The following is a 20,408-nucleotide window of genomic DNA, read 5'->3' on the forward strand; positions in this document are numbered from 1 at the left end:
ATGTCTCTTCTACATCAACATGTGTCCCCTCTTCTCATGTCTCTTCTACATCAACATGTGTCCCCTCTTCTTCATGTCTCTTCTACATCAACATGTGTCCCCTCTTCTTCATGTCTCTTCTACATCAACATGTGTCCCCTCTTCTTCATGTCTCTTCTACATCAACATGTGTCCCCTCTTCTTCATGTCTCTTCTACATCAACATGTGTCCCCTCTTCTCATGTCTCTCTCTACATCAACATGTGTCCCCTCTTCTTCATGTCTCTCTACATCATCACATGTGTCCCCTCTTCTTCATGTCTCTTCTACATCAACATGTGTCCCCTCTTCTTCATGTCTCTCTACATCAACATGTGTCCCCTCTTCTTCATGTCTCTTCTACATCAACATGTGTCCCCCTCTTCTTCATGTCTCTTCTACATCAACATGTGTCCCCTCTTCTTCATGTCTCTTCTACATCAACATGTGTCCCCTCTTCTTCATGTCTCTTCTACATCAACATGTGTCCCCTCTTCTTCATGTCTCTTCTACATCAACATGTGTCCCCTCTTCTTCATGTCTCCTCTACATCAACATGTGTCCCCTCTGTGGAAAGAGACTCTGAAAGTTTCAGGAACAAAGATTCTCTCTCTTTTTGATCCATTTCTATAAAAACCTGTCTGAAAATGAGCTGATCAGATTTTGGCCACTTTGTGATGTCATAACGATGTTTTGTCTTGTGTAACCATTAGCCAATCAGCAACCAAGGTAACCCGCAATATCTGTCAGAAAAATCGCAATTAGATTCCCCCAAATCATGCAGCCCTAGTTTCTACACATTCTCAGCAGGGTTTCAAAGTTGATGTAAACTTTTAAATAATGTACTTCATCTACTACAAGTAGTTTGTTTGAATGTAATAATTATGTTTGTTGAATAATTTATTGAAAAATGAATCTGAATGTTTCGATTATTAACTGAAGCAATATAAAAATGAGCCCCGTGAACTGAGTTTTAAACTGAAGCATATGAGACTCTGCTACATAACTCTTATTAGTGAAATATTTCCAGTAAGTTTCAAATTTGTCCGGTAAAATAAATTCTGCCCGGACATTTGACCGACGAGAAAAAATCCTAGCGGAAACCCTGATTCTCAGATATAATTCATAACCTCATCCTCTTATACCCACTTTACTCTGCTTTCATGCCATCAGTCTTTATTAGCACCCTGAAATGACCCCCCTCTGTACTGAATCCAGAACCACTTTGAATCGTTCTTTGAATCAAATAGTCGATAGATTCCCTCCCCTTATATTACCTCTGTACTGAATCCAGAACCACTTTGAATCGTTCTTTGAATCACATAGTCGATAGATTCCCTCCCCTTATATTACCTCTGTACTCACCCAGTTTGAGACTGAGGCCTATCTTGGGCCGCAGCTCCTCGGGGGGCTGCACCTCCGGAGAGTTTTCCCCCGGGATGATGATGCCGCAGGGGGACTCGTTGCCGGGCGAGTTGGGGGTGGCGTCCCCGCTGCCGGAGGACACAGAGGGCGCCGTGGTGATGGGCCTCATGACGGGTTTAATCTGCAGCGGTTCTTCGGCCTCCTGTGAGTCTTCAGCGTCGGGGAAGTCTTCCTCCATCGCCGCCTCCTCTTCTTCATCCTCATCGTCGTCCGACTGCTGCTGCTGCTGCTGCTGCTGCTGTTGCTGCTGCTGCTGCTGCTGCTGCTGCTGCGGCGGGGGGGGCACGGGGAATCGGCTCTTCTTCTCTTCTTCCAGAGCTTCTCTTCTCCCGGTCACGATCCCGGTCACGGTGAGATTTCTCCCGGTGAACGATGTCCTCCTCCGGTTCGAGTTTGAGAGGCGGCTGCCGTCTGCGCTCGGCCTCCTCCTCCATCTGGAAACATAGACATCGAGAAACGATTATATCATTAGTTTCAAGTTTCAAGGCTTTTATTGTCATTCGTACAGTAGCTACAGTTTAGTTATATAACAGGGTATATGCAGGAATCCTGAAGTCAAATGTAAATCCTTTTAAGACCTTTTTTAAGACCCTTTCCATACATTTTAAGACCTCATCGCCTCTTCGAGTTTTAACCGGTTACATTGGCGACACACTTTACCTCACATTGACTATATACATCAGGGGTGCCCAACCAGTTGATCGCGATCGGGGAGATTCCCAATCGATCGCGAGATGTGTCTAAAAATAGAACAATATTCAGTTTTATCGTTAATGTCCTGTAACATAATCTTCCTGTGCCAGAATAATGCACTTGAACGCATCAAAGCTTTGTGATTGGCCGGCGTGACCCCAGGTGTCGGGGGGTGGCTGGTGGGCAGTGGGCATTATTTCGCTGACGTTGTCCGTGTCAACAGGAGTGACAGTCCGCACACACACAAGACCGCAATTATGGCAGAAGCAAAAAAGCCCAAAATATATCATTTTCACTCCGAGTGGGAGGATGATTATTATTGTATCTATTCCAATTCAAAGTCCATCTGTCTCATCTGCAATGCGAGCGTGGCTTTATCGAAGAAGGGTCATTTAGGAGCGGCATTTCAAAACAGTGCACAAACGCTACGAGACGGAATTCCCTCCTAATTCTGCCCTATGCTCCAAAAGGGGAGGGGCCTGAAAGGACAGCTAAATGCACAGCAGTCCATCTCCACCAGGCCCAACAACAAGAGCAAGGCTGCTACCATAGCATCTTATCGTGTCAGTCACGTTCTTGCGAAACACATGAAGTCTTTCAAAGACGACGAAGTTGTGAAAGAAGCATTCCTGGAGGCTGCCGACGCGCTTTTGGGGGACAGTAAAAATAACAGTAGCATTTCAACAGGTTTTTGACATAATAAAAACTCAAGTTAGATACCATTATTAATCAGCTGTAAGTTTTAGTTTGTTTGAACTTATTCATTATAATTATTGTACAAAATGGTATAAGAATGCAAACTTAAATTGATTATAGTCTATTATCAATTCAGGTTAAGAAACTAGTGTTGCTTGCATCCTATTTTAAAGGCATTTCTTTTTATACTCCAATAAAATGCAACAAAAAAGGGTTTGATTCTATTAATGTTGTCTTTTTTATTGCACTTTGGCAGCAGATTCCTGTGTAGCTTCAGATCTGAGTTGTCTTATTAGTAAGCCTAATTTTAATGGCAAAGAAAGGGTTCAGTGTCTTTTCTTTTTGTCCTGTGTCATATGTGGCAGCACTGTTCAATGTTTCTTGAAAACATTACCCACTGTAGTGACGTGTGAATAAACTCCAACTCTGTATCAACAACACTGTTGTGTAGCTTCAGTTAAATACTTGTATGTATGTAGATTAGAAAGAGGTAAGATAAAGGATCTGCAGTATTTTATGGAGTATTAATCGTACAAAGGTCAGTTTTATACAAGTAGAAGTGTGTATTTACCTGGTAGTAGGCTGTCAGTAATGGCTACGCCTCTCTATTTGGACTGGTAGATCTCGGCAGACTGGCAACTTTAAAAGTAGCTCTCAGTTCAAAAAAGGTTGGGCACCCCTGATATACAGTATTGATTGTCCTTCTTTCTTATCGTCCAACCATTTGGACGCAAACTTGCATTTCCCCATTGTTAGGGAATCATTTGCTTAGGTATTCAACCTTCGACACAGTTCATCATGTTCTCCTCTCACTGTCTCTTTCCCACGGCATAGGTCTACGGCCTTGGGTATTGCTGCTATCTCTCTTAAGGAGGAGCAGCTTGGGCACATTGTTGTTGCCAGTCTATAACGGAGCACAAGCCGCCATAGTTTACTGTTCAGGGACGAAGGTTCTCTGGCACACATTCTTTCCTATGGACGAGAGCTCTAGTTAGATTCAGGGTCCATAATGTTTAGTCTCACTGATGAAGAATGTTGATTATTACACTCCGAACTAGTTAAAACCTCGAGCTGCAGAAGAGTTCTTCAGAATTGGTTTGGCAACCGCTGTGTCAACTCGTGACACACCACATGTCTTGTGAATTCTCCGGCCGAAACTCCAAATAAACCGTCAGTGTTTGCCATCAAAGCTCCAGCTCTCCTCGTGTCTCTCTGAGTCCTGTTTCCAATTGCTACAGAAGTTTCCCCCACACCCATAACGATGTTGTTTAACAACCGGCGTAAACGGACCTTCGCGCTATCAAGCAGTGAGCGCGCGATGTCCTGTTCAGATGACGTCCAATCCAACGGGATGCCATCAATAAACTACACAGAATCACACTACACACCTACGCCATGATTACATTCAGGCACACTGTAGAATACAACCTCTCTGGACCATTCATATACTTATTGAAAACAAGCTACAAAATGTAACACCTTGGAAAATGCCGTTTAATACTTTTTAACAGCCTTCATTTTCGCTAAATTGATTTATCAACTTTTAATACTTTTTAAGACCCCGCAGATACCCTGAATGTCGATGGAAATCTTAGGTCACAGGTGTGGGGGAAACTTCTGAAGCAATGGGAGTCAGGACTCAGAGAGACACGAGGAGAGCTGGAGCTTTGATGGCAAACACTGACGGTTTATTTGGAGCTTCGGCCGGAGAATTCACAAGACATGTCACGGGCCACGAGTTGACCACACGGTTGAGATGCCACAATCAATTCTGAAGAGCCCTCCTGTAGCTCCAGGGTTTAACTAGTTCAGAGTGTAATAATCAACATTCTTCAATAGAGAGACTAAACAGCTGAGGACACTCAATCACTTTTGTTGTCGCTTATGGCTCGGGGTCATCATCTACACCCCGAGAAGGATGCTCCAGGTGTCCCACAACAATAACTATCTCTGACGGAGAGAGGCCCGGTCACAAACTGGTAACAACAACTTGCTAGGGCAGCTCCTCCTTAAGGGAGATAACGGCTGCTCAAGACTGGTCAGCTGCGTCAGAGGGCGAAGGAGGACATGCAGAGCAAATTATTCCCCAACAACAGGCTCCTCCGACAGTGAAACGCAAAAAACCAGATCATTATTGGTGCTCTTTTCATTATGTGTTGCAATAATGAATACCTGTTGACTGGACGCATTTAGGGCTGCGTCATTATGGCAAAACATCATAAAGTATATATTTGTATTAAAAGGTAACGCTTATTTGGTGCCACAGGTCCAGGTTACACGTTAATCGTAAGTGAGAAATATTCTTTATTCAAGATTCAAAGGTTTTAATGTCTTATAAGCTACAGTGTAGAAATGGCAATGAAATTCTTCTGACCTGAGCTCTTCCAACATATATAATAAAATACTAAAATACAAGATAAAAAGTCTATATATACTTAAGCAATAGCTCACGACAGGCCATGGTATATGGTCATTATATCAGAGCTAAGGGGCGTGGTTCGGCCCGACGCGAAGCCCGCTAAGGGGCGTGGTTCGGCCCGACGCGAAGCGCGCTAAGGGGCTTGGTTCGGCCCGACGCGAAGCGCGCTAAGGGGCTTGGTTCGGCCCCTTATATTAGACAGAGAGCGTTGATCCATTATTTGGCTATATATTTACATTAATGTGTATGTTGCCGTTTATTGCGCAGCCACTGAAAAACTGTCCAGCATCAGTAGAATGGCTAACGAGGTTACTTGTATAAGTTGAGGTTGTACTCGGCTGTTGCTTGGCGTGGCGAGAATATTGCTCCACTTTCTCCGGTCCCCGAGATTCGGCTGCCAGTAGCTCTGGAGAGAGCTTTCGCACCTGTGGCCACTAACGGTCATCATGTCTCTGCTTTGTTTTAAGACCCGCATCAGAAAGCTTTTGAATGGTGGTACTTTTCCAGTTGGTACCTGCTCTTCACGTAGCTCTGCATGTCGTCGTTTAGGTGCTTTCTGGAGATAGGCACTGCTCAATCCACTCCTCCATAGTAAGACCCCCCCGGAGGTCGAAGTTAATCTTAAATGTTTCCATCTTAAGCTTTGTAAGTTAGTTTCGTAACGGATGTAATGTAACAGTTGTAGCTTTTTCTCAGACGCGGAGGGATGCTGACTTGTTGTGAAAAGTAACTACAATTCTACCCGTGATATACGCTCATTATATCACAGCTAAGAACCAATCAGATTGCTTGATTTGACTTGTCCGTTTTATAAATGTAAATAGAATATGATGTGTACAATAACAGAATAGGAAATAAAATAATGTAAATTAAGACTAAATTAAATATGACCGAGTCAGTTTAATTTTATAACCCATAAGGCGTGGGCAAAAGCCCGAGTTAGTTTGCGTCGTAAGGTATCTCGGGATCATGGGAGTTGTTGTCTTCCTCCGCATTGTTACTGAAAGGCATGAACGCAGGACTCACCCTCTGCAGCTCAGCCTCAGGGTCGGGGTGACCTTCAGCCAGCAGCCTCTGTCTGATCTCCTCATGCTCCTCCTTCTCCCTCTTCCTGTCTCTATCGTCCAGCTCCGTCTCCTTTTCTCTGTCACGGAGTCTCTTCTGCAGAGCGCTGCCCCTGAGGACGAGAAGCAGAGGTCAAAGAATGAAGACATTACATTTTTGTTTTAGCCGACTGGTTTTCCATTTATTTATTTGTATATTATTTGTTTGCCTGTTTTTGGATGTCTGTCTGTCTTCTGTCTGTGTGGGATTTGGTTTGCCCTGGTGTTAAGCAGTATAAACATTGCTACTCTACCCATTTGTCTATAAAGTGAAGATTTGATATATGCTCTGATAGAATAAATGTATGCTGTTGAAAAAACCCAATAAACAACATTTGAAAAAACCAATGAAGACATATACGTGCAGCTCACGCTTCTAAATAAGCTTTAGGGTATTTACCTGTAGTATTTAGGGTCGTCTCGGTCGTCGTCGTAATCTTCAAGGAACTCTTTCAGCCTTTTGGCTTCTTTCATCTGAATTCAAACACACCAATAGTTATCTTCATACATTCTTTACACATCACGTCGTCAACATCACATTACACTGTTAAACACCCGAACCTCCATAACATTCATCTGTTTGCGACTCGTATATATCAATATTCCAATGCCTTGTATAAACACTATTCATATTCTATTTTATCTGTTGTTTGTGTTGCACTGTTGGAGGAGCCTGTGACCTAAGATCGTCATGACTACACTGTAGCTATGCACACATGACAATAAAAGCCTTGAATCTTGAATAACACATCGTCTGACACCAGCGTTTCCGCCAGGCGGGCGTCTTGCCGTCATTTGACGCCCTTATTCAGCTCATAACGCCCTGAACTCGAGCCGAGGGCGAGAAGATGGAGTTTTTATCGATTGAAATGACGAAAAGGAAAAAGGACATCCCTCTGTTGGAGGGGCAAAGGAGTCCGGTGGGATTCTTGTCGCCACCAGCAAAGCGCGTTCCTGTGACGGAAAGTGTACTGCCGGCGATCCTTGACGACGGGGGTTCTAGTGGAGCATGCGCGTGAACTGCGAGCGCCGGAGCCTCGCAGCGGCCAAACTGAGGCTCCGTGGTAAACTGTGGTAACATGAAGCGCCGTTTAGGAGCCAAAACAGCCGGCTCTTCTTAGTGAGCCGAGCCAAATGATCCGGCTCACAAAAAAGAGCCGGCTCTTCTTATGCCGCATTCCCACTGCAGGACTTCGCGCGGCTTAGTACGGCCTTGTTAGGCCAGGCACACTTTATGCTGCGTTTCCATTACAGTTTAGGAACTGGGGTAGTAACTATAGTAACGCAGTGTAGGCGGAGCCGTGACGCCATCTTCAATGTGAAACACAAAACCAACAGCCGAGCTCACAGCTCCTCATATCTGTTCAGAAACTAGACAAAAGTTAAACAAGTACAACCCACAGACTGTCAGTGTCATGGCGAATACAGTCGCTGGTTTATTTATGTCTGTAGGCCGTTGTTGTTAGTGTGGACGGTCAGAGCATATACTACGTTAGCTTAGCCGATCTCCGTTCAGAAAACACGCATTTTAAAAAGGGTTTTTCGCCTGCCGTCTGTCTGCAGTCTTGTCAAAACATTAATTCATGGTTTTTAGTAACCGGTATCAGTATGTTGTTACTTCGGCACCATTTTGAAACGTGTATTATAATTAAATCACGGTCAAATATGTTCATGTTGTTGTAGTTGCCAGCGATTCTCTCACTAGTTCAGCATACTCAGCCCGGTTGTTGGCCCGGAAAGAACCTCGATTTTGGAGAGCCAGAAAACTGTGAAAAAGTACGGAACTACGCCTAGTGGAAACGCAACCAAAAACGGGCCGGGCACGGCACGCTTAAACCGCGCTGTAGTGGAAATGCGCCATTAGTGAGCCGAGCCAAATGATCCGGCTCACTAAAAAGAGCCGGAATTCCCATCACTAATACGTAGAGAAGTAAAGAGATCGTATCGATAACTTAAGGGACGGCTCAATTCACGGCTCTCGGGGTGGACGCCCTCTCAGCCCTGGTCTGGCGGAAAACACTGTCGGACACTAATGGCTGTAATTATATGCTTGTGATTTGCTGTGGTTTGTATTCATGAATACCATTTCCCGACGCCTCTCGTCCTCGCGCTCCGTCTCTTTGCTGTAGTCGCGGGCCTTCTTCCTCTCCCGGATCTCCCAGTTTTTCAGGCGCTTTAAGAAGAAAGATAACCATCACTGAGTCAGACATAAACAAAGTACAGTCTTTAAATGCATTTCTTTATTTAGCACTTAATTGAACAAAATCTAAATGACAGGAGAGATGATGAACGTACTTCTTGGTAAGCGGCCTCCTTGTCTCGGAGCCTCCTCTCCAGTCTCCTGCGCTCGTAAACGTCCTCCTCGTCTTCTTCACGGTCTCGTTTCTTGTCTTCTCGAGTCCTCTCTCTGCAGAACAGTTAGATTAGTCTTGTACCAGAGCCATTAAAATACATGAATACAAACACTTATAATGCAGCAATAAAAATATTTACTACACTTAGGTCCCAGTTCTCTTGACAAGATACAGGCTTAAGAGGCTCTGTGCCAAACAAGCAAAGATGGCAAAAGTACACACATCCTTTACTCAAGTAGAAGTACAGATACTCGTGTTTAAAAATACTCTGGTAAAAGTAGAAGTACTGACTAAACTTCTTTACTCAAGTCAAAGTAAAGAGGCTTTGAAATGTACTTAAGTAAAAAGTACCCATGACTACCAGCTGTTTTAAAGAGTACCTGACCTCCCTTTATATTAATAGAACAATAATGTCATTGTTAGCTAATGAATGTTTCCATGCTGAACAACGGCAACATGACAACGTTTCCATTGGTCCCTCTTCTTTAGAGAAGACCAGGAAATGATGGATACACGGATCGTGTTCAAATCAATAGGCACGCAATGACTCTAAAGAATAATGATCACGCATCAAACACACATTCAGACTAAAGGAACCAGCTGTTTGGAAAATGAGAGAAGTAGAAGTACAGGTATTTGTGTTCAACATGTAAGAAGTAGAAAGTACAGGTATTTGAGTTCAACATGTAAGAAGTAGAAAGTACAGGTATTTGAGTTCAACATGTAAGAAGTAGAAAGTACAGGTATTTGAGTTCAACATGTAAGAAGTAGAAAGTACAGGTATTTGTGTTCAACATGTAAGAAGTAGAAAGTACAGGTATTTGAGTTCAACATGTAAGAAGTAGAAAGTACAGGTATTTGAGTTCAACATGTAAGAAGTAGAAAGTACAGGTATTTGTGTTCAACATGTAAGAAGTAGAAAAGTACAGGTATTTGTGTTCAACATGTAAGAAGTAGAAAGTACAGGTATTTGGGTTCAACATGTAAGAAGTAGAAAGTACAGGTATTTGTGTTCAACATGTAAGAAGTAGAAAGTACAGGTATTTGTGTTCAACATGTAAGAAGTAGAAAGTACAGGTATTTGTGTTCAACATGTAAGAAGTAGAAAGTACAGGTATTTGAGTTCAACATGTAAGAAGTAGAAAGTACAGGTATTTGTGTTCAACATGTAAGAAGTAGAAAGTAAAGGTATTTGTGTTCAACATGTAAGAAGTAGAAAGTACAGGTATTTGAGTTCAACATGTAAGAAGTAGAAAGTACAGGTATTTGTGTTCAACATGTAAGAAGTAGAAGGTACAGGTATTTGTGTTCAACATGTAAGAAGTAGAAAGTACAGGTATTTGTGTTCAACATGTGAGAAGTAGAAAGTACAGGTATTTGTGTTCAACATGTAAGAAGTAGAAAGTACAGGTATTTGTGTTCAACATGTGAGAAGTAGAAAGTACAGGTATTTGAGTTCAACATGTGAGAAGTAGAAAGTACAGGTATTTGAGTTCAACATGTAAGAAGTAGAAAGTACAGGTATTTGAGTTCAACATGTAAGAAGTAGAAAGTACAGGTATTTGAGTTCAACATGTGAGAAGTAGAAAGTACAGGTATTTGTGTTCAACATGTAAGAAGTAGAAAGTACAGGTATTTGTGTTCAACATGTGAGAAGTAGAAAGTACAGGTATTTGAGTTCAACATGTGAGAAGTAGAAAGTACAGGTATTTGAGTTCAACATGTAAGAAGTAGAAAGTACAGGTATTTGAGTTCAACATGTAAGAAGTAGAAAGTACAGGTATTTGAGTTCAACATGTGAGAAGTAGAAAGTACAGGTATTTGTGTTCAACATGTAAGAAGTAGAAAGTACAGATATTTGTGTTCAACATGTAAGAAGTAGAAAGTACAGGTATGTGGGTTCAACATGTAAGAAGTAGAAAGTACAGGTATTTGTGTTCAATATGTAAGAAGTAGAAAGTACAGGTATTTGTGTTCAACATGTAAGAAGTAGAAAGTACAGGTATTTGAGTTCAACATGTGAGAAGTAGAAAGTACAGGTATTTGGGTTCAACATGTAAGAAGTAGAAAGTACAGGTATTTGTGTTCAACATGTAAGAAGTAGAAAGTACAGGTATTTGTGTTCAACATGTAAGAAGTAGAAAGTACAGGTATTTGGGTTCAACATGTAAGAAGTAGAAAGTACAGGTATTTGAGTTCAACATGTGAGAAGTAGAAAGTACAGGTATTTGAGTTCAACATGTGAGAAGTAGAAAGTACAGGTATTTGAGTTCAACATGTAAGAAGTAGAAAGTACAGGTATTTGAGTTCAACATGTAAGAAGTAAAAGTAAAAAGTCGTCAGAAAAATAAGTAGTGGAGTAAAGTACTGATACCAGAACAATAAGTACAGTAACGAAGTATTTGTACGCCACTACTTCCCCCCTCTGTGAACAAGTACTTTTTTATCAAGTCCCGAAAATATTGTTTGTTTGCAGCTCCACAATAAATTCAGATAATTAGCTTCCTGCTATTTCGACATTGCACCTGTCCAAATCCTAATTGTACAGCTTACTGTTTAAGAAGGCAATGAAGACAAGAAGGTTGGATCTCATCACATATGCATTGATTTCATCACCAGGAACATGACCTCTGACCCTCAGCTCCACTCACCTGGATCTGCTCCGCCCCTCGCTGACGTCTCGACTCCTCTCTCTCTCCCTCGTCCTCTCTCTCTCCTTCGTCCTCTCTCGCTCTCGATCTCTCTCTCTCTCGCGGTCCCGGTCTCTCTCTCGCTCCTTGTCTCTCTCCCTCTCCCTCTCCTTCTCCTTCTCGCGGTCCCGGCGTTCCCTCTCTCTCTCCCGCTCTTTGTCCCTCTCCCTCCTCTCCTTATCGATCTCCATACGCTCCTTCTCCTTCTTTCCTTTTTCCTCCTCCAGCTTCTGCAGGACCGCGACAGGAAGAAAACGGGAAAACAAATGTGTTACTAGATTCTCCATATTTTTAATACATCATAATTAAATACAACAAACATGTTTTTAAAAGCAGGATACTGGAAATAATTCGCCTCCATTGGCCAGACATGCTCACATACTGCCAGGACTCACAGCTGCTCCTCTTGTTTCCTGCAGGAGGTCCGCTGTTTAATGCACACACACTAACTTAAGACCATACATTACAGAGGAACCCTGGAAACAAACACCTAGAGACTTCCATTAAAGGAAGGAGAGGAAGTGAAAACCTGACTGTACATTATTATTACCGTCTAAACAGCTCCATCTTCTATCGCTAGTCATGTGTATTTCATATGATGTGTGATAGTGTCAGTACTGATCCATAGTGATGCTTATTTATTCCTTTTTTTAGATGAATCCTGTGTATGAACAATTCTAAACAAAAAGCTTTATTATTATCATTTTGTATATTTCTTAATATTTGTATAATTATTCTTAAAGGTCACCTATCATGCTATTTTTAGGCAATAGCATGGGTCTCAGATATATACAAATATATAAAAAACATGTCTATGAAGTGTTTTGCTCAAAATACCAAACAGACCATTCTAGCCATGCCTCATATCCCTCTATTTCACTTCCTGTTTCAAAAGTGCTGTTTGGGGATAAAGCTTTAAATTAAAGAGGAGGGGTCTGAGCTCATGCGGGACCCGGCAGCTACTGTCTAAACTAAATACTGCCGTGATGAAACTCCATATCATGGATTATCAAGGATTCTCTCTGAAACAGTTTGGAGCTCAAAGGCTTTCTCTCTTGCCGGTTATACCACAAGGTGAGTTCCTTTTTACTTCCTGCTTCTTCACACACATGCTCTCCAGTACAGGTTAGCTCTGAGAGTTAGCGATGCTAATGTAAACAACGACCATATTACGTCCAAAACAGTCGGGCATTGTTTCTGATAGCAACGTTTCTGATTGGGCCGTCCACATTTCAGATATTACGTCATATCGGACGCAAATCTGGATCAGCTCCGTTGTTCCCCGTTTTTAGAGATTTGGGTACGGAGGAAAAGAGAGAGGGTTTTATTTTCTGACGCTGCGTGAGTTCCCTGACACACCGGGGACATGTTGATGTAGAAAAGACATCAACAAGTGCATTTTGCATGATAGGTCCCCTTTAAGTAATTATTTATTTTATTCTTGATATTTTAGTTTATACTGCATATTGATATACTTATATTATACATTATTCTGCTCAGATGCCTTTCGTTGTCCTTGTAGTTGTTCTGTACTTATGCAATGACAATAACGTTTTATCTCATGTAATACTCAAACACTTTTACCATTAACATTATTGTATTTCTTTGCTACCCCAAAGTGCTGAATGGATCACTTCCTGTCCTGCCTACTCTTTTCTCACATTCTCTCATATGGAGTTTTTTCTTTCTCACATATATAACAGGTCATCCCGTCCTCTGAGATTACGCTCTGATATAACAAGAGGGCCAGTCCAATAAATACAATATATATAGTGGAACACACGTCTACCCACTCTACAAACAAATCAATGCAGGCTTTAAGTGCAGGAAGGTAATGGCTTTGACCGGATGCAGGAAACACACGGGGGTGTAAATATTATGTAATGCTTTTCCACAGATTTGCATTATTCTTTGGGTGTAATTCAAAGTTGTTATTTTCATGCAGGGCTGTACACTTTTAGATTAGATTTTTACACTTGAAGCTTCTTTTGAATGAAGCATTAAATGTTTCTGGTCATATTTTATATATTTTTTTACTTAAACGAATAATCAGATTTAATGAGTTGGTCAATTTGTATTATAATTAATTTCTGTTTATCTATATACACACACAACTTGTCAGTGCATCCCTTTTTGTGCAGAAAACCGTATTTTCTGCATTATTTTAGGGTTAATTGTGAATTTCAGAAATTATTACAATGAAATGTCTCAATAAATGTTGACTTCCAGCACTTTAAAACACTGTTATTTTTAAATGTTTGCATCCCACGAGCCTGAGACAATCCTACGCAGGCACCACTGGAATATAACTCCACAAAAATAAATTGTAAAAAGAATATGAATTTAGCCTCATCTTGATTTTTGACTGTGCAGAAACACAAAGTAAACAAGTCTGCAGCATTTGAGTGTAAATCAAGAACGGTACAGCCTCACTTAAAGTTATATTTATGAGGTCATCCAGTTGATCTAACGTCACACCGCTCTGATCTCACCTCGGGGTGCCAAGTGATTTATAAAAGCCCCGAGATTAACGTGGCAAATGTCCCGATTGAGAGAATTATATAATCAGCTCCCATTTCTTTGTTTTTACATACGAGATGTGCAATGCAACAGTGAGAGCTGCACGTCTCTTTTAACTGTATTAACTTTTATCATCATCATGTGGGCTATGTTGCATAATTGCTATTTAAAAACAGACATATTTAAAACTACAGTACCAGATACCTCTTGTTAAATCAATATCCTCTAACTGATTTTGTTTACGGACATTGTATATGTATTTCTTATTTTTATATACACTTTTTTACTGTTTCTCTACGTTATCTTTTATTGCACATTTAACTCGAATTTCTTATGTTTAGAGAAATATTTAATTTAATCTTATTTTTTCTTGTTTCTGGCGTTTTACCTTCATTTCTTATATACATATTTTTACATTAGTTTTTATTTAAACTGTTACTTACATTTGATATATTTTCACGTTTTATTTACCTGTTAATATAAATAAGTTAAGTTAAATGTCATTGTTACATTTCCCCCAAATAAAATGAACCTGGGAAAAAACAAAAACATTTCTGATTCTCTTCAAAAATCTATTCCCTCCGAGTGAACCTTTGTGGGAAAAGTACTGCGGTGTGAATGCGCCTCTTGACTGAACTCTAAATATCTTGTATTGTGTCTGCTTTCCAACTAGTCATCATAAAGTCATGGTGTTTTCTACAGACCGTTGTGGAGCTACAGGTGTGACTCACAGGGGATGAACTTCAGCTCCTACACATCCTACAGGCTACGTGTGGGAGCAAAACAGGTCATGTGTAAAGTCAGAAATAATCAGGAACCACACGATACCTGTGAAGCATCTAATTACAGCTCGTTCAGCCACATAAACAACAACTGAGACAGATTTCATTTTGACACAAGGATATTAGAGAAACAGTCTTACCTGTAGGAAGTCTTCTGGCATCTCTATGGCCTCTCCAACCCAATAAATAATCATAATAAAAACCTCAACTGTGTGATTTCACAAACGTCTAACACATGGGAGTGCTCAGTGCTGTTGCCATTAAATGATAAAGAAGTAGGAAAGGAAGGATGACGTCTGAACTTCCTTATCGAGTTGTCATTTTAAGGAGCCAAGTCCTGTTTTCATTCTATAACTTACCTCTTGTTCTACAATTCGGTTATTGACTGATTTGTAAGGGCTAGTTTGAGACATACTACGTGAGAACATCAACATTTCAAACACTGACTGAGGCGAGCCGTTTTAAGTTGCATGCAGAAGGTGTTAACGATGTTATATTTCAAACTGTATGTCTGAGACCACCTCATCGTTATGGTTACAAGTTCCCCTTTTATTTGGGATGTGATATCCATCATGCATCTTAACTTTCAACCCCTTGTTCTGTCTACGTGGTTCATTTTCAAATTCCTGCACACGCTTTTCCCCTCTGCAGTAATTTATTTGAAAAGAGCTGCTAAAAAGAGTAATACATACATTATAATATCATTATGTGCAGGAATTGTCTTTTTTCTTATACTTAACCTGCAGTTTTGGCTTGTTTTGATCTTGCAGTGGACTATTCATTCTTTTAAAACATAAGAGCTGATTGTAGGAACCTATTTTATACAGAAGTACAAAATAATAGTAAAATAGTTTAAAGGTCCCCTATTGTACTGTTTTTCATCAATATATCCCAGGTCTCAGATATCTACAGAGCCTGTCTCTGATTGGCTGAAACACCAAACAGATCATTGCAGCATTACCCATAATCCCCTCTGTTTCAGCCCTGTTTCCAAAGTGCTGATTCTCTGTCTGTTACTTTAGATGAAAATAAGGAGCCCCTCCCCACGCCCCTCTGAGAGAGACTTGGTTACAAAGAACCCAATGGTGCTCTAGGAGGAGATTCAGGTGATAAGGGGGAGTGGGGGTTTACCTTGGTTGCTGATTGGCTAATGGTTACACAAGACCAAACATCGTTATGACATCATAAAGTGGCCAAAATCTGATCAGCTCATTTTCAGACAGGTTTTTATAGAAATGGATCAAAAAAGAGAGAGAATCTTTGTTCCTGAAACTTTCAGAGTCTCTTTCCACAGAGGGGACACATGTTGATGTAGAAGAGACATGAAGAAGAGGGGACACATGTTGATGTAGAAGAGACATGAAGAAGAGGGGACACATGTTGATGTAGAAGAGACATGAAGAAGAGGGGGACACATGTTGATGTAGAAGAGACATGAAGAAGAGGGGACACATGTTGATGTAGAAGAGACATGGAGAAGAGGGGACACATGTTGATGTAGAAGAGACATGAAGAAGAGGGGACACATGTTGATGTAGAAGAGACATGAAGAAGAGGGGACACATGTTGATGTAGAGGAGACATGAAGAAGAGGGGACACATGTTGATGTCGAAGAGACATGAAGAAGAGGGGACACATGTTGATGTAGAAGAGACATGAAGAAGAGGGGACACATGTTGATGTAGAAGAGACATGAAGGAGAGGGGACACATGTTGATGTAGAAGAGACATGAAGAAGAGGGGACACATGTTGATGTAGAAGAGACATGAAGAAGAGGGGACACATGTTGATGTAGAAGAGACATGAAGAAGAGGGGACACATGTTGATGTAGAAGAGACGTGAAGAAAAGGGGACACAGTGTTGATGTAGAAGAGACGTGAAGAAGAGGGGACACATGTTGATGGGTAGAAGAGACATTGAAGAAGAGGGGACACATGTAGATGTAGAAGAGACATGAAGAAGAGGGGACACATGGTTGATGTAGAAGAGACATGAAGAAGAGAGGCACATGTTGATGTAGAAGAGACATGAAGAAGAGGGGACACATGTTGATGTAGAAAGAGACATGAAGAAGAGGGGACACATGTTGATGAAGAAGAGACATGAAGAAGAGAGGAACACATGTTGATGTAGAAGAGACATGAAGAAGAGGGGACACATGTTGATGTAGAAGAGACATGAAGAAGAGGGGACACATGTTGATGTAGAAGAGACTACTGGGAAGAGGAGGACACATGTTGATGTAGAAGAGACATGAAGAAGAGGGACACATGTTGATGTAGAAGAGACATGAAGAAGAGAGGACACATGTTGATATGTAGAAGAGACATGGAGAAGAGGGGACAGATGTTGATGTAGAAGAGACATGAAGAAGAGGGGACACATGTTGATGAAGAAGAGACATGAAGAAGAGGATTTTGCATAATAGGTGAGCTTTAAGATAATAGGTCCTTATACAATTCGGGGCACCTATGTAATGTGGGATGCAACTAATGCCAATTATTCTGCAGATTATTTTCTGGACATTGAAAAATGTCAATCCTGGTTTCTGTCCAAGGTTTAAAATCTTAATTTTCAATTTAATATAACACATGGAAAAGCGTAATTGTCGTTATATCCGAGAGGCTAAAACAACCTTTTTCTGATATCTTTGCATAAAAAATGACTTACAGTTATGGCTTTATCGTTGCAGCTCTATCAGTAACAGTGTTTGAAGTTCTGATTTAGTCTCGTCTTCCTTTGTCCCTGCAGCTTCGTCCTCCTCATTAATAACACCACGGTGATCCACTCATATATTCCCTTGTTTACGTAAGTCTAGTGGGGCTGGAGTCACTGAGTCACAGACCAGGAGAAAGAAAAAAAACTGAAATAAATCCACTCACCTTGCATGTCTTCAGACTCCGAGTGCTGTGGACGGGCGCTCCCTGCTTCATAACACTAGATGCTGCAGTTCAAACTCTGCAGTGGTTAGGCTCATACAGGCTGTGCTTGTTCCTCAAACACGTCATTTATCATGTGAGGAACTGCAGAGGTTCACTGAGCTGCCCTGACACCTGTGCACTGCCAGAAATCTGTATGAATCCAGTTTGTTTCCCCAAAAACCCACATTTAAATTAAGTATATTCACAGTGAGCTGAGAGCCAGTTGCCCCTCTGCAGAGCCTCCAGCAGGGGGCGCCCAACATGAGTAGAGAAGAAATGGAGGATCATACTTACATCCTATCCTCAAGCAGAGATTGTGAGATTCATCTTGCTCTAGTCACCCAATGAACACTACCACATTGGTGGGGTTTAATCAATAGATTAGCTTTAGAGGGATTTAACATCGTGTCCATGCACTCTGTGTGAAGTCTGTGCAAAACCTTTAGTCTCAAATCTGAACTATAAAGACCAATATGTACTCTGGTCCAATGTGGAAACACTGACAGATACTAGTTAGAGAAATCAAATAGATAGTATAAAAATATTGGAAAATCTACTACTTTCTGTTCCTTTAATGTTTGAATTTCAGCATCTGAATATAAAACACATTGCTTTTTTACTAGAGTTGACTAACAATAGAGAGGCGAAGTCCCTCCCTTTCCGGGGAGCTCCATGGGACCCTTATTTCAGGAAAAGTATGTATTGAAGTCAATGGAGAGAGAAAGATTATCTTTTGATCCCGTTTGAATCGTGCCACGAGTTACACATATGATGTTTGTCAATTTAAAAGATAATTTTACAAGTAAAAAAAATTAAAATGTCGTAAAACTTAGTCGGTTCCTAAGAGCCAGCATGCGGGACCGGGATTCTGGGATTTGTAGTCTTTCTAGTTGCGTATTTTTCAGTCTCATATTTCAACAGTTTTACGACAAACTGACTTTTTTTTACATGGAAATGATTTTTTTAATTGACAAACTTCATATGTGTAATTCGTGGCACAATTCAAACGGGATCGAAAGATAATCTTTCTCTCTCCATCGACTTCAATACATAATTTTTCCGAAATAAGGTCCCATGGGTTGGAAGTAGATGGGCGGGACTTCGCCTCTCTATGTTATGGAGGAATTGACCCCACAAGTTATCTTAACTGCAGCTCCATAGAGGTGTAGAGGAATTATAAAAGGATTTCATATCTAAAATTAGTGAGTAATAAGAGCAGTTTGATACATTACCTTGTGTGTGTCTCTGAATTTACTGATCTCTCTGGATATCAGGTCTCTCTTGTCGTCCTCCATCTCCATGGCGTTGATATCCTCCTTCCATAAAGGAGAGAAAGACCAGAAAGACAAACTAAGTACTCAAAAGTTAGGGCTGTGCAATTAATCGTATTTTAAATCGCAATTACGATTTTGGCCTGCCACAATTACGAAAACAACATAATCGGAAAAAGCGATTATTTTGGGTGTGACATATTTGATCTAATTTATTTTAGTCTAATTTATCATATTTATAAATGTTTAGTAGTTTGTGGAAGTGCGCTGCAAAATATTTGTTGATCTTGTTTATTGGTATTTATTGTTTTTGACATTATTTATTTAAATGTATTATTTAATTTATTTTTGTATTGGTTTTTCAGTTGAATTATACATTCAGGGTAATCAACAGTTAAAAAGATACTGTTCAAATTATTATTTGATTTAAAGTTCAATAAATGGATGTTTTCAAAGTCAATGAATAATCGTATTTAATAATCGTGATATCAATTATTGACCAAAATAATCGTGATTATGAAAAGTAAATCGAGCAGCCATATCAAAAGTTAACAGAAACAACTGAAATTACTTGGAAGTGTGGCTTGCATTAAACGGCCGATTAATTTTGTCAATACGGACAATCGGTAGATTCTCCATAATTCAATGGTTCAGTTAGTTGGCAGGGTATATGCAGCAAGTCAAATGTAAGACCTTTTTTAAGACCCTTTCCATACATTTTAAGACCTCATCGCCACTTGGAGTTTTAACCGGTTACATTGGCGACACACTTTACCTCACATTGAGGCAGACTGTAGAACACAACCTCTTTGGACCATTTATATACTTATTGAAAACAAGCTAGAAAATGTAATACCTTGGAAAATGCCGTTTAATACTTTTTAATAGCCCTAATTTTCGCTACATTTATTTATCAACTTTTAATACTTTTTAAAAGTATATTTAAATCAGATTCACCCGTGTGGTAAAACAAGTGAGAAGAAATAAGGTATCGAACCCTATTTTTAAGCTGCTATACAGTAAATATTTGTCCATTACATCAATTATTTAGCTTTTAAATACAGTTTAACAGTAAGCTACAAATCATTGCACTATTTTTCTTTTTGTATTTATTTGCAATATTTTTTCTGTTTTATTGTTGGTGGAGCGTGTGACCTAAGATTTTCATCGTCATGACTACACGGTAGCTATGTACGCATGACTAATAAAAGCCTTGAGCCTTCTTAATTAAAACCTACCTCCTCCTTCTTCTCCTTCCTCTTCTTGTTGCGCGGCTGGCTGTCGGGGTCCTGTGACGGAGCGTTCAGCTCGCTGGCGTACTCTCGGGTCAGGATTTCTATCGCTCCCTTCACCACCTGGTCCCGGTGCAGAGTCTCTTCATCCAGGACCTCCTCGTCATCGCCATCGTCGTCCCCGTTCTTTGACCCAACACCTGCGCCCTGAGAGACAAAACCAGAAAATTACAAACTTATAACCCCAACTTAACATAAATGAATAATTATATTTTAATCTG

General features: G+C 40.5%; 1 protein-coding gene across 1 annotated transcript in view; it reads right to left on the minus strand.

The window, feature by feature from the left end:
• The window catches only part of rbm25a (RNA binding motif protein 25a), a 37,266-nt gene that overhangs the window by 10,511 nt on the left and 6,347 nt on the right, over positions 1 to 20,408 (minus strand). Inside the window, exons 7-15 of the mRNA XM_034233401.1 lie at positions 20,134 to 20,334; positions 18,857 to 18,943; positions 11,360 to 11,628; positions 8,650 to 8,761; positions 8,438 to 8,527; positions 6,755 to 6,828; positions 6,278 to 6,428; positions 1,815 to 1,877; positions 1,384 to 1,711 (exon numbers count right to left, since the gene is read on the minus strand). Of these exons, the coding sequence (XP_034089292.1) occupies positions 1,384 to 1,711; positions 1,815 to 1,877; positions 6,278 to 6,428; positions 6,755 to 6,828; positions 8,438 to 8,527; positions 8,650 to 8,761; positions 11,360 to 11,628; positions 18,857 to 18,943; positions 20,134 to 20,334 (1,375 nt within the window). The remainder of the gene's footprint in view (positions 1 to 1,383; positions 1,712 to 1,814; positions 1,878 to 6,277; positions 6,429 to 6,754; positions 6,829 to 8,437; positions 8,528 to 8,649; positions 8,762 to 11,359; positions 11,629 to 18,856; positions 18,944 to 20,133; positions 20,335 to 20,408) is intronic.

The sequence above is a fragment of the Gymnodraco acuticeps genome, unplaced genomic scaffold (assembly GCF_902827175.1).
Source record: "Gymnodraco acuticeps unplaced genomic scaffold, fGymAcu1.1, whole genome shotgun sequence".
Taxonomy (NCBI): Eukaryota; Metazoa; Chordata; class Actinopteri; order Perciformes; family Bathydraconidae; genus Gymnodraco; species Gymnodraco acuticeps.